The sequence below is a fragment of the Diachasma alloeum genome, unplaced genomic scaffold (assembly GCF_001412515.2).
Source record: "Diachasma alloeum isolate Michigan unplaced genomic scaffold, Dall2.0 Dall_scaffold_00209, whole genome shotgun sequence".
Classification (NCBI taxonomy): Eukaryota; Metazoa; Arthropoda; class Insecta; order Hymenoptera; family Braconidae; genus Diachasma; species Diachasma alloeum.
Genome location: NW_021680374.1, coordinates 1,802,036 through 1,814,968, shown reverse-complemented (window position 1 = coordinate 1,814,968; position 12,933 = coordinate 1,802,036). Strand labels below are relative to the sequence as shown.

Sequence of the window (12,933 nt, the reverse complement as noted above, 5' to 3'; positions counted from 1 at the left end):
ATTAGACAAGATGAAGATTGATTGAGATTTTTCATCATTGTTTTGATACACCGGGTGAATCATGCGTTTTTCTCGTGTTCTAGCTTTGCGAGTCCCATCAAGCGGTCAATTCCAGGTTCAAGTGGATGTTGTAACAAAGCGATATAATTTTCTTCTATTGATTTTTTTTTTTCGTTGTTTAGAGGTACCTCGGACCAGCTGCCCTCTTGCCAAGTAAAGTCACAGGGTAAACGCTGACACGGCCTCTGCGATCTTGGCCTCGCTAGCCCGAGTCTCGAGCACTGCTCGTCCTCTACCGGTTCCTCATTACCTCCTGTCCTCAAGATACACTCCACCTTTCGCGTTTTAACCCCACCGCCGCATGATTTTGAACACTGAAAGTACATTTTATTTTCTCCCTGTTTTTTTGGAGACTCTCGGTGCCTGGATCGGTGCATTTTTCGGAGGTAATTTGGCAACTTTAGGATTGAAATTGAGTGGGTGAGGAGGTAGTGATTAATTTAGGAATTTACGAAACTGAACGTAATTTTTAGTGATTAATATTTGAATTGCTAGAAATTATTGAAAAAATGTAGCAAAAGGGGGTGAAAAACATTGAAATTTCACGGAAAATTCAGCAGTAGTTTTCAGATAAGTGACATTGAATCCATTTGGAGGGAGAAGCTGATGAAATTTGAAGCTTAAGAACACATTCAGCTGAATTTCACAAAAATTGCACAAAAATTCTTCAGTCCGATAATTTTCTAATCGTTGAGAACTCAGACGAAAATTTCGAACCGTAAAGAACATATTTTTCTTTTGCAAAAATATATGTTCTTATTGATGAATTGCCCCGTTTCATTAAGACTAGAATATTTCGCCCAAAAAAAATTCTCTCGTTTTATTCTATGCTTCTGAAGACAAACAAGGAATAAACACCAATTCTTCCCAAAAGAAAACCCAAAGATTGAGTCTGACCCTCGAAAACTCCCAGGAGTCTCACCCCAATGAAAAAAAAAAAATTGACAGTCGCTTTGAGATTCTATTGAAATTCCATAAGAAATTACGGAATTTTACAGCGAGATATTTCAATAGTTATTAATTGAAAAAACCAGTGGGTTGTCCCAAAATATTGCAATAAACATCTGAATTTTGTAATGAGAAAATATAATTCAAAAAAATATCAATAGAATTCCAATAGAATTCCTACCGCGTTCCATTAGAAAAGCAATAGAATATCGTAAAGAAATTTAATGAAGAAAAATAAATTTCGTAGAGAAACCACTAAATGTTTCTATTTTCAAATTGATTAATGTGATTGCTTTACACGTGACATTAAAAAAATGCAGAAAAAAAATAGACCCCCCGAAAACTCGCAGGCGTCCCACCCCAACAAAAAAAAAATTGACTACTTACTGGAGTCCAATTGGAGACGCGCCATCTCCTGGGTAGATTACCCTTGGAATTAGGATTATGATTTCTTTGTATCACGCAAGGTGCCTTCCGGCATTTTTTCGCGTGCTTGGGTCTGTCCATGCTGCATTCCTTATCCGGAAGGGTTTCACCTCTCTGACTCTGGCATCGTACCTGACGATGCTGGTAGCCCTCGCCGCATTCCACATTGCACTGAATCACCGACAAAATATTTGGAACAAGAAACCAAGAGGGTTATTATGTGATGCCACGCTGTTGACCCCAAATGGGCTCTCGAAAATTGGAGTCCATGGCTTTTTATTCTTTTTACACTCACCTGACTCCAGTCCCCAGTGTTCCAGAGAGGACAGGCGTGTCTGTTGCATGGCAAAGTGCTCGCTGGACGCTGATTAGAGTCGCAGTAATCGTCTCGAGCAGCCGTGTGGGTCTCTATCGATGTGCACTGAACTATTCGGTGTTTAAAGCCTCCGTTGCATGATCTTGAGCACTGAAATAATTGTTTTCTTCCTCAGAAATGAGTTCATTACTTCTTTACATTATTCTAACAATCATTTAATGCATTTTATTCTCCATCCATTCAGGCGAGAATAACGAGGTAAATTAAATGAATGAAGAATGAAGAAATTATGCCTTCTAAAAAGAAATTCCCCCTTAAAGCCACAAATTAATCAGACGGAATTAGCAATTCAGCTGCTCCCCAATCATCTAATTAAATTGTTCCCTAAATTATTCATGAGTTGGAGACAGGAATCCCCGGCCTCTAAAATAAGAGGTAAAATGGGTTAGAGCTTATTTGTTTCTTCATTAAAATGGCTTGATTACTTCTTAATTAATTCAAAATAGAATAAAGAATAGAATGAACTGAAAACCGAATAAAATAAAAAGTGAAATAAAAATAGTAAGGAATGAATTTGCTTATTAGAATGAAGAAATTATCCCTTCTAAAAAGAAATTCTTCCTCAAATCAACAAATTAATCAGATAGAATTATCAATTCAGCTGCTCCCCAACCGTCTAATCAAATTGTTCCCTAAATTATTCATGAGTTCAAGAAAGAAATCCCCGAACCCCAAAATTAGAGGCGAAATGGGCCCAAGTTTATTCACCTCCCCGAAATTTCCATTTCGCCAGACATATCCCGGATGGAAGGTGATCCCATTGCTGTCCACTTCGTTCTCTTCCTGAGAAGGCTCCCCATGATTGGAATAAATCACAGGAGGACTCGTCTAATTAAAAAAATTAAAAGCCATTAACTTCTCAGAATGCTGGCACTAATGGATGAAAATTAATGGCAAAATTGCTGAACAAAAAGAACAGCACGAGATAAAACTCACAACAGTGGGACAAACATCCATTTTGCAGGTATCGAAGTCGTCTGGTTTCTCAGAAATAGCGCATTCGTCGCCAGTTGAGCCGTCTGCATTCAAGCAAGCGACTTTTCTTCTTCGAGTTCCTTCGCCGCACGTGACCGAGCACTAGAAATTCAATAGTCGATTTAATTTGGGTCGATCGATGGCACGTGTTCCACCAGAGGCTCTCGTTATGAAAAAAAAAAGAATGAGAGAGATTCGATGGTAAAAAATACTTACGGGGCTCCATTCTCCGGTAGACCAGCGATGACAGGGTCCAGCGTTGCAGGGTTTTACAACAACTGGAAGTGGATCAGTGCAGTATAACTCACTGACGACGCGATTCTCCACTTGACACCAGAAGGGACGAGCTAGTGTGCCATTTCCACAGCTTTTGGAACACTGGGAATTAACAATATCCAAATATTACATTCGTTTTGAGAAAAAAATTAAAACTTCGACTGAAGTGCAAATTTCGGAACAGCGGGGAAACAAAAATTCTCCTGTTTCAATCAAGTGATTTTTTCTTTCATATCGTCTCTGATTTCATAGTTCAAAGGAAATTTCCAAAGAATTCTTCAAGAGTTCCATTAAAAAAGTAATAGAATTTCGTCAAGAAAACCCTGTTGTTCCCAATTTTTTCAATACGTAATTTAGAAAAAATGCAGAGGAAAACGTTGAGGTTCGAAAATTTCGATAGAATTACCTAAAAAAATTAGTATTTCAATAAAATAAATCTCATCCTAACTTTTGAAAATCATTGTATGAGTATGTTCGTCCAATTCTCAAAGATTTCGACGAATGTTTTTTACTCACAGGAGACCAATCACCAAAGGCCCACTGCGGACAAGCCTCATGTCCACAGAACCTCTCCAAAATCTTCTTAGAACTACTGCACTTATCGTCGGGCACGATTCTCCCAAGTGAATCCACACATTTAGCCGTTCTCATCTGCATTCCCCCTCCGCAGGAGACACTGCAGCTTCCCCAGTCCGAGTAGGACCAGTGGGCGTCGTCACAGGGTCCTGTGCAGGGCACAAGCTCCTTGGGGCGGTTCAAGTGGGAGCAGGCGTGGGGCGGAAATGGTCGGGGTGTTCTGTTGGCTGATGTTATGAGAATTTGGACGCAACGAGTCGAGACTGTTTGGGTCCCTGGGCCACAGTGATTCGAGCACTCTGATCTCGATGTTTCTTGCCATCTGAAATGACGAAATTAAGTGAAAAAATGGAAATGGCAATATTCTATTCCCATTTTTGAAACCATAATGATTAGGAAAAGCTTTCTGGGGTGATGACTTCTTTATTTTATTCAAAATTCATGTGGAATAATTTTTATCCAATTTATCTTGAATTAATTTAGAGAAAGATAATAAATAGAATGAAATAAAAGCGAGTAAAAACGAATAAAAAAAGAATAAAAAATAAATTTACTTGTCAATTGAAAAATATTGAGAGAGAAAAAATTCGGAATTCCAAACCCGGAATTAAAAAATGAAAATAGCATCTCTGAAACAGAATAATCACGCCTGATTCACCCCTTTGACGAAAACCAAGAGCCGGGAAATACTTCAGAACCAAAATGAAAATAGCGCAAATAATGATAAACATCGCGAAGCACCGAGCGCTCTGATCTTGATGTTCCAAACGGCCAAAATATTATTCTAAAGGAAAATTCAAACAAAGAGGAATACCCCGCCGAGTGTTAGTGACCAACCGAGAACAAGGAAACAATAGTTTAGAAATTGTGGGTCAAAAATAAAAATAGCCAAAATGACTCAACTGTAGAATGCAGTGGCCGTTACACATTTGTGTTTCCTCCTGTGGACGTTCCTCTGGCCGACAGTAATCGTCCGACACGACGTCTTTATGCTCAGTACTGCGGCATTCCGCTGTACGCTGCCTACTACCCTGGCACATGTGACTGCACGTGGACCAATCACTCAAAATCCAAGTAAAACTGTCCAGTATTTTCTTCGGTACAGTGTACTCATAAGTTATTTGCGGTGGCACGATATCTCCCACCGATAGCACCTTTCAGCAATAAAACGAGATGGTGAAAAATCGAGTTTAGAGATGTTAACGTTAAAGTACTGAGGGGGGAGTAATTGCGATCGTAAATCATTCGCTAATGGGGGGGCATACAATTTTTCCGCCACAACAGTTATGTTACCTCTAAAATTAAATCGAAGTTGATGGGTCTGGAGCTGTTCAGCCGTTCAATTTTTGGGCCTGGGCCACTGTACTCGATTGCCAAACCCGGGAGAACTATAACTTTGCGGTGCATCACCATAAAATTACCGTTTAATATGTATTTACCGTTTTCACCGAGTCGCAATGCTGGAAAAATCATTCGTAAAATTAATTGTACATCTGAAAGTATTTCAAGATAAGAGAATCAAATGAAGTATTGAAAGTATTTCCTTGGAATTCGTTTTCTAATTAAAAAATTGCAAAACACGAATTTTCTTGGCATAATGAGAAAATTTCTCTCGAAAAAAATTTCTAGTTCTGTTCTGAATTATTTGATCCTCAAAGTATTTGGAAGAAAATGTTTAGAACTCCGGTGGAAATTCAGTAAAATGTTCATTAATTTTTTAACTCGACATTTTCCAATACAAAAATTGGACTTAACATGAAAACTAAATCTCAAATAACGCACCCAAATAATTGGTATCATTGTGCAGCCCGCCCCAGCCAGTCTGCCTAATATCAATAAAACTACTGCCAGCTGGAATCTTAACCACCCTCCTGTACCCATAAAATCCACTGGCATTGTACGATCCCGTGATTCTCTGACAGGTGCTGTTATTTCCCCGACAAACACCGCAAGTATCCAACTCGGCGGTTGAATTGAGTATATGATCACAGCCAGCTGGTTTGCAATGTCCCTTGACGCATATATGAAAGGTGTCGGGTCCACAGGGTGTACCATCGATCACCTTGTCTCTCAACATATAGTACTGATTACTATCAACCTGACAGTAGAGTTTACATCGCTCCTCGGGTGGAACTGAAAGGTAAGACGTCAAAACGAGTCAGACGTAACATCATCAGTTATTTCGTTGCGCGATTAGAAAATTAATCGGGAAATTTCAATTGAAAAATCTTGACTTTTTGGAGAATTTTATCTACATGAATTTTCGTGAAGTTAACTATTGAATTTTTTCTATTAAAAATATGGCTCAATTAGAATTTCAATAGAATTCTTTCATAGTTCCTGTAGAAAAGTAGTAAAATTGTCTAGGGGAAACACTAGGTTTTTTCATTAAATTTATTCATAAATATAGTGAAAAAAATGTATGTCCAGTATTTTTTATATTGTTATTATTATTATTGTCATTGAATTTATTCATAAATACACTCAACAAAAAACAGTAGAATTATTATTTGACGGGTCAGACAAAAAATCATGGAATTACCCCTGAAATTTAAATTGAAAAATCTTAACATTTTTCAGAAAGATTTATTTACATCATACTTGCGCATGTTATACCTGAGAAATCACTCAATTTCTGAAATACACAATGAAATTACCAAAATCCAGACTGCCATAAAAATATCAATTGACTTCAAATTTACAACAATGAAAATGTAAATGCATTTCTCACACTTTCATAAATATTTGACGTACTTTTTATGTATTTTGCATGCCACTTGACGTCGTGTGCCAGCCCCTTGATGTTGAAGTTGTTATTATTGAAATTGGCGCACTGTTCCTGCCTGAAAATGAAAATGAGCTGAATTTGAATGCAAAAGATCCTTTTTAATGTCATGAAATTATTTATTTGATCAAAATTATCAGTTCCAATCATTCCTCTTAATTAATAATTGTCTGAATACAAAGGAATGTATTGTTTTCATTCATGTCTAAAAATCGAAGAGACGAAATAACTAACCGGAAATCAACGGATCCAGTTGGACACTCTTTAGTTCCACAGCTGCGATATCTGACTCTCTCCCCAATGCAGTAATTTCCATCGTTCTGTGGCGGTGGATTGTTGCACTCGCGCTCTTTGATCTTGATCCCTCCACCGCATGTTCTCGAGCAAGGTCCATAGGGCCCCCACTCGCCCCATTGTCCATCGACTGGGGCTAGATTCTTCTTGGATACGCATTCACCGCGATGACACCACTTGCCATTACCGCAGGGTGTACCGTCAGCCCAGGGCATGTGTTGTGTGTGACAGTGAGATTGATGGGTCCAGGACGGCGCGGTGCACCAAAGTCTCTTGCACACTGCCTGGCCGGTAACCAACCACGGGCTAAGTTTACCTTGCTCCTTAATTACTAGGATTTTCTTATGACTAGTGGAATGGGTAAATGAGTCTGCAGACATGTTCCGAGGTTTTTCAAGGGAGAATTATTTGCTGTGCGCAGAATTCGCGGGATTTTGTGGCAAAAAGTGTCGAGAGAGTGTTTTTTGAGGAGAGAAACAGTAAAATTTGTTTTAGGCAGAAAAATCGTGAAATTTCCGATTTCAGTGAAAAGTTTTTTAGGGGATAATTATTTTTCGTACGCAGAATTCACGGCATTTTCTTTCAAAAAGCGACATAAAAAAGTTTTTAGGCATTTTCTTTCAAAATCGTCAATAGGGAAAATGTTTATGGATAAAATTGAAACTTCATGGACAGTTGATTAGTAATTTTGAGGAAAAAAACATGAAATTGGATGTTAGGCTGAAAAATCATGGAAATTCAAATGAAATTCCAAATTCTTGAGCAGTTGTAAGATGAAAATGCCCCAACCTACTTGAATTTTCAATAAAAACATGAATAATTAATACCACATTACGTGGAATTTTCAATTAATTGAGAATTCACTCAAACAATCTATTGACTCGAACTCCAACGTAACAAAAATTGACGGAAGAATTTTTCTTCGCCTGACCAATGCACCGGATTTCCCCTCAAAAGTGTCTACGTAAAAATGCGTGCCTCTAAAAATACCTCTAAAATTCCCAAAACGATTTTCATGTCTCCGAAACTCTCCACTCAATTCCCATTTTGAAATAACCAATCACTCATCCCCTCAACAATGCTCCTAATGCCGAATGCATGTACCGCCCACGTGCCTCCGTGAATCAGCGTAGTCAATCCCATTTGAATAAAAAAATCACCGCACCATTAATCAAACATCAGCCTGAAATATGAATTCCAACCCCAAGATGATGAACGCACGTGACTTACCATCATTCTCCATATGCGGACAGATTTTCGAGCCTGGACCAAAGACAAGTTCGCACTGTTCATTCTCGGAATAATCCTCGCCAGGTAGTCGACTGGCGATGGATCTAATCATGTTGTTGGGCTCGTCCAGAAGGCAATTGGCATAGCCAGCTCTAGAAATAAACATATGAATTTATCACCAATGGGAGGATGGCAATTGCAGATTGTCTAACAAAGGACAGAAGTTGGTGTTGCACGAGGAGGAGAGTCACAGGCACGAGCCACTGTTTCTCTTGACTCGTGGAACCGGATTCCTAAGACCAAGCAACCGAAGGTACGAGCAGTCTTTGCTACACCAGTGTGTTGTATACACTGAAAAAAAAACCACCAGCACGTCTTTGCTCGTTTCTCTCCCCCCTCTGAGCCACTGATGCATCCAAGGTTTTAGCGGGTATGAGTTAACGTTTACATGAAATTGCATCCGGTATAACAGATAGGGTAATTTATGGAAACAATACTCGTTCGATTGGTGAAGTGATGTTTCGGGATATTTTTGGGGCTGTGATGTAACGAGACTGGACATTATTGATTGGATGATAATGATTCTGTATTGGTGGGAATTTTTGGCTCAAATTCCGAATTCAGCGTCATTTAAATTACATTTTGCACAGGATTATTATTTTTAAACATTCGTTGTTTAAAAATACATAATTATAATTGTTTAAACTTTCTGGTAAAATTCTGAATATGAATAAATTTGTTACGGTTCCGAACAAGTGATTTTTATGGTGGAAAATTAAATTGTTTATCAATTATTTGTGGGAGAGGCTCGCGATTTTTAAAAATTGCAATTTTTAAATTGATTCCAAAAGTAAACTTTTCAGTTTTTTTCAGATTTTAAAATGTTTTCTAATGGTTCAATGAAATTTAAATTTAATCCTGCAAAGTTTGAATAATAAAATGATTGTAAAATGTCCAAAAACTTAGGGTCAAATGGGATTCGAATAATGTTCTAGGATATCCTTAAAAATTCACTATTTTATAGAAAAATCTATGGAAATTAAATGAACATTAGGAAAATTCGAATAAATACATTCTTCAATGTTTAATAAATGAAAAATAAATATGAGTTGCAATTTCACAATAGGCTAGATTAATTTAAATAACATTGAACGAAATTATCAATCAATAATTTTAAAAAGCTGCAGAAATTTCCGGGATTTCCTGGCTGTGAACTCGTCGTCCGTCAATAATGTGAATATTCGTAAAATGTATCAATGCAGTGTTATTGCATCCAATTGTACTTTCTAAATCTGCTATCCTTCAGTATTAAAAAAAACTCTCAATAAAAGAAACATTGATACGCGATAAAGCCCTTCAACCCCTCGAATTTGTGGTCTCATTGTTCCCTGTCAACACACATCGCCTCAGCCAGTATGTTTTCTCCCGGAAGTCTGGCCCCTATCTCTCCCCCCCTCCCAAAACCCCCCGCAAAAATCGGAAACAAAAGCTCTAGACATTTAGCGGCCATAAAACTCACTCGAGAAATTCCGTGACATAGTGACGAGAGCATTTGGACCATTCCCAAGGAAATGTGTTGTCATCCAGCATTCGCGACATCACATTGTGCACACCCGAGCGATTACGGAATTTTGTGCACTTGGAGTCGTCGTCGTGGGGCATGCTGAACCTACAAAAGGGCATGAACAAAAAAATCATAATAACGAGAAACAAAAATTGAATTTATCGCGGGGGGATTTTTGCCCTCGTGGGCGACTGTGGCAATGTCACTGGTTGTACATGGGCGTTATCTACTGGAATTTAACTCACACATGTCCAATCTCGTGGGCAATTGTGAAGGCCGCAGCGAGACCATTGTCCTGTACAATTGCGCATGATGATCCTGGTGAACACATTCTTCCAAGTTCGGCTAGACCCAGTGTGTCACACCTCTTCTGACGTGGATTGTGACATAAATTTTCCCTACGCACAATTTTCACAATAGGAATATTTCGTAATTTTTTTCTTCTTTTGTGCGGTTATTCATGGCAAATTGTGGCCAAATTCCAAGGAAAACTTTGCGAATTAACTTAAAAATTCGATTGAACTTTCAATTATTTCAATTAATATTAATATTTTTAATTATTTTAGAACGTTATTTTAAATTAAAAATAGAAATGTTTAGTAGAAAATATTCTACAGAAAAAATGAATAGAATTCGATACTTCTAGACATCATATTTTATTCAATTCACAAATGAAATAATAAAATATCGAAATTTCAATAATTTCTTCTTTAAAAAAATTGTAAAAAATATCTCTATTACGCATTATTTTGCACCGAACATCAGTGGGAAAAATATCAAACACGATATTGCACAAGCATTGACCTATCCACTTAAAAAAATGTATTCTCACCGAAAGAATAAATCATATTAATTCCCTCCAAAGATCATAAATAAGATATTTTTTAAGATAATCGGCTGAAATACTACGAGGAATGTCTCAATCCCTGTAATAATCTCTGATTACGGGATAATTATCCATATTACACTCGTTAAAGAAGTCGATATTTCTTCTGATGACTGAAATACAACTATTCTAACCCCCCGAGGTGATCTGACATTTCGAATGACCCATAATTAGCGACAGGAAATGGCCAGGAGACAGCAAAATGTGAAATCGTTATACCGACCTCGTTAGGAGTAGCGCGGCATCGTGATGCTCGGGTGATGGTTCGTCTGGATTATTACGTTTCTGCCAGTAACAGAATCTCTTCAGCATATCGGCAGCTGCTATTCCATCGCTGTCGCTGCGTTTTGTGCCGAAGATCTCGTCGGTTTTTATGATTTTCGTTACGGCTATACTTATCGGATTGCCGATTGAGGGATCCTTGTAGATTCGAGATACCTGGACGATTGCAGTATGAGGTATTGATATTTAGGAATATTAAGAGCGAGAATTCTATTTAGCCTGCAGGGGAAAGAATTTTTGGCTGAAAATGTCGCTATATTTCTTGGGAATTTTCGGCGCATTTGGTTCACTGGAATTTTAAGGGGTTTCGGTATTGCAGATGGAAAAGTTTATGGGAAAATTGATGAAAACTGTCAATTTCAGTATAATTATTCCACAAAATTAATAGAAATCAGGGAAATTCCAGTAAATATATTCTTGAATTTTCAATTCAAGAAGAATTCTCGTCTTCCTACTGCAGAAAAATTTCGAATTTCATTGAAAATTAATAGGCATCAGGGAAATTCAGGTAAACATATTTTCGAATTTTCAATTAATTCAGGGAATTTCACCGAATTTCCGCAAAAATTTGAAATTTCAATTTTTCTCTAACAGTGCTGTTAGAAATTGTTGTTAAATTTTTAATAAAATTTTTGAATATTTGCATCACATTATATATGCACGGAAATTTCAAAGAATTCCGTCATTTTTAATTCGCAATTTTATTAAGAAACCAATGAAACCTGTCAATTTCACTTCAATTATTCCATGAAAATAAATAAATAAAAAATTCAGCGTAATTCGGCAAACTTTCACGCTCTGATTGAAAATTCAAGAAACTTGAATAATCCTCCTCCTCCTGCTGCCCAAAAAAAGTGGAATGACATTGAATGTTCGTTGAGATCAGGAATTTTACGATTCTCTCCCCCGTGCGGTCATAAAAATTCCCTCGGCATAATTCAATTCTTCAAAATGTTTTCTAGAGTCGTTTTATTGCCCCTCAAATATTATTCTCATTAGTCTCCCCTGAAGAGCTCCGAATTTCGAGAACCAAGGGGCAAACCCTGTATTTACTCGTGATTACCCGAGCTCCGAGGCACATCTTCCCAACATTTTTTTATCAATTCCTCAAGATACACCGGAGTTCTCGGATAATTTAGCCCCCCCCCCCCCCCCCCCTCGACACCGTGGCGTGTCTCCGAGGCACGTGCAGACGATCATGACTCCACCTTAACCACCGGTTGTATCTCCGCAAAACTGAGGTAACGGCGTGGCGACCGGATCGCCAATTATAATCCAGTTAGAATGGCGTTAACTCGACGTCTCAGAAGCCAACATAAACATCTGGTGGATTTATAATTCCCCCGTCGAGCCGCAGGGTGAGCGGAAAAATAGCCCATTCACCGCATTGTCCGATGATTTTCATCGTCCAACAATTCGGCCGTGATTAGCATAAGTGTCCACTTACGTAGGGAACCGGTTGATGAGCACAATCGATTATCGCGACAAATTTCTCTCCCCATCGGGGGAATTGAACGGATTGAACACAAGTGATTGATCCCATTCACGTGAATCAATCTATAAATATCGATAAATATCTCATTCCCCTCTAATTTATTCACGTTAAAGTGAAAAAATTATTCATTTTCTTGTCGCACGATTTTTCTCGGCACTCGTGAATGAGGTCGATGTCCCTTGACTCGGGATTTTCACACCCAGTGAGTGTTAAGTGCGTTATATAATGAAAAACATTAACCTTGGGCTTCGCCGTCCGTTAAATCCCATCGGAAATTTAACTCCTCGTAATTTTCATTCATACCCTGGGCTTTAAGCGAAATACAACTTCTCGGAGGTGCATTCATATGATGATTCAATCCTATTAGTTGTTTACAAGTCACAAGTGCGTGTGCAAGAATTTCTCTGTTACTTCGCGGTTTGGGTCGATGAGTTATTAGGATTTTTTTATTTCTATTGTTGAGTGGGACGGGTGAGTTTTATGGGTGGAGGTACCGCGAAGGCGGGCGGTTGAGTGACAATGACAGGTGTTATTCGAGATGCATGATAATGCTAACGAGACGGAACGCTCCGTGCTTTGTGAAAGTGCGGGGAGAGAAGAGTATGGGAAACTTTTGGTACGGGAATGCGAATACTGAACACTAAAATTAACTGATTTTAAATAGAATTCAATTCTCGATTTGACATTTTTCCATTCACTTTAGCAATCTTTTTCGTTGGAGAATAAAGGTTTCTAAAAATTTCGATTTTGCCGAAAATCC

General features: G+C 38.2%; 1 protein-coding gene across 2 annotated transcripts in view; it reads right to left on the bottom strand.

Annotated features, from left to right (window-relative positions):
- Positions 1 to 12,933, bottom strand: part of LOC107036538 (A disintegrin and metalloproteinase with thrombospondin motifs gon-1) — a 75,510-nt gene that overhangs the window by 5,376 nt on the left and 57,201 nt on the right. The window contains exons 8-23 of one of the 2 annotated variants that reach the window (XM_015254567.1): positions 10,620 to 10,834; positions 9,756 to 9,908; positions 9,466 to 9,615; positions 7,947 to 8,098; positions 6,657 to 6,996; positions 6,392 to 6,480; positions 5,420 to 5,770; positions 4,931 to 5,097; positions 4,541 to 4,791; positions 3,578 to 3,959; positions 3,002 to 3,163; positions 2,747 to 2,887; positions 2,519 to 2,638; positions 1,730 to 1,900; positions 1,396 to 1,605; positions 189 to 374 (exon numbers count right to left, since the gene is read on the bottom strand). In XM_015254567.1, coding sequence (XP_015110053.1) covers positions 189 to 374; positions 1,396 to 1,605; positions 1,730 to 1,900; positions 2,519 to 2,638; positions 2,747 to 2,887; positions 3,002 to 3,163; positions 3,578 to 3,959; positions 4,541 to 4,791; positions 4,931 to 5,097; positions 5,420 to 5,770; positions 6,392 to 6,480; positions 6,657 to 6,996; positions 7,947 to 8,098; positions 9,466 to 9,615; positions 9,756 to 9,908; positions 10,620 to 10,834 — 3,240 coding nt within the window. The remainder of the gene's footprint in view (positions 1 to 188; positions 375 to 1,395; positions 1,606 to 1,729; positions 1,901 to 2,518; positions 2,639 to 2,746; positions 2,888 to 3,001; positions 3,164 to 3,577; positions 3,960 to 4,540; positions 4,792 to 4,930; positions 5,098 to 5,419; positions 5,771 to 6,391; positions 6,481 to 6,656; positions 6,997 to 7,946; positions 8,099 to 9,465; positions 9,616 to 9,755; positions 9,909 to 10,619; positions 10,835 to 12,933) is intronic. The other variant, XM_015254568.1, reaches the window with a different exon arrangement.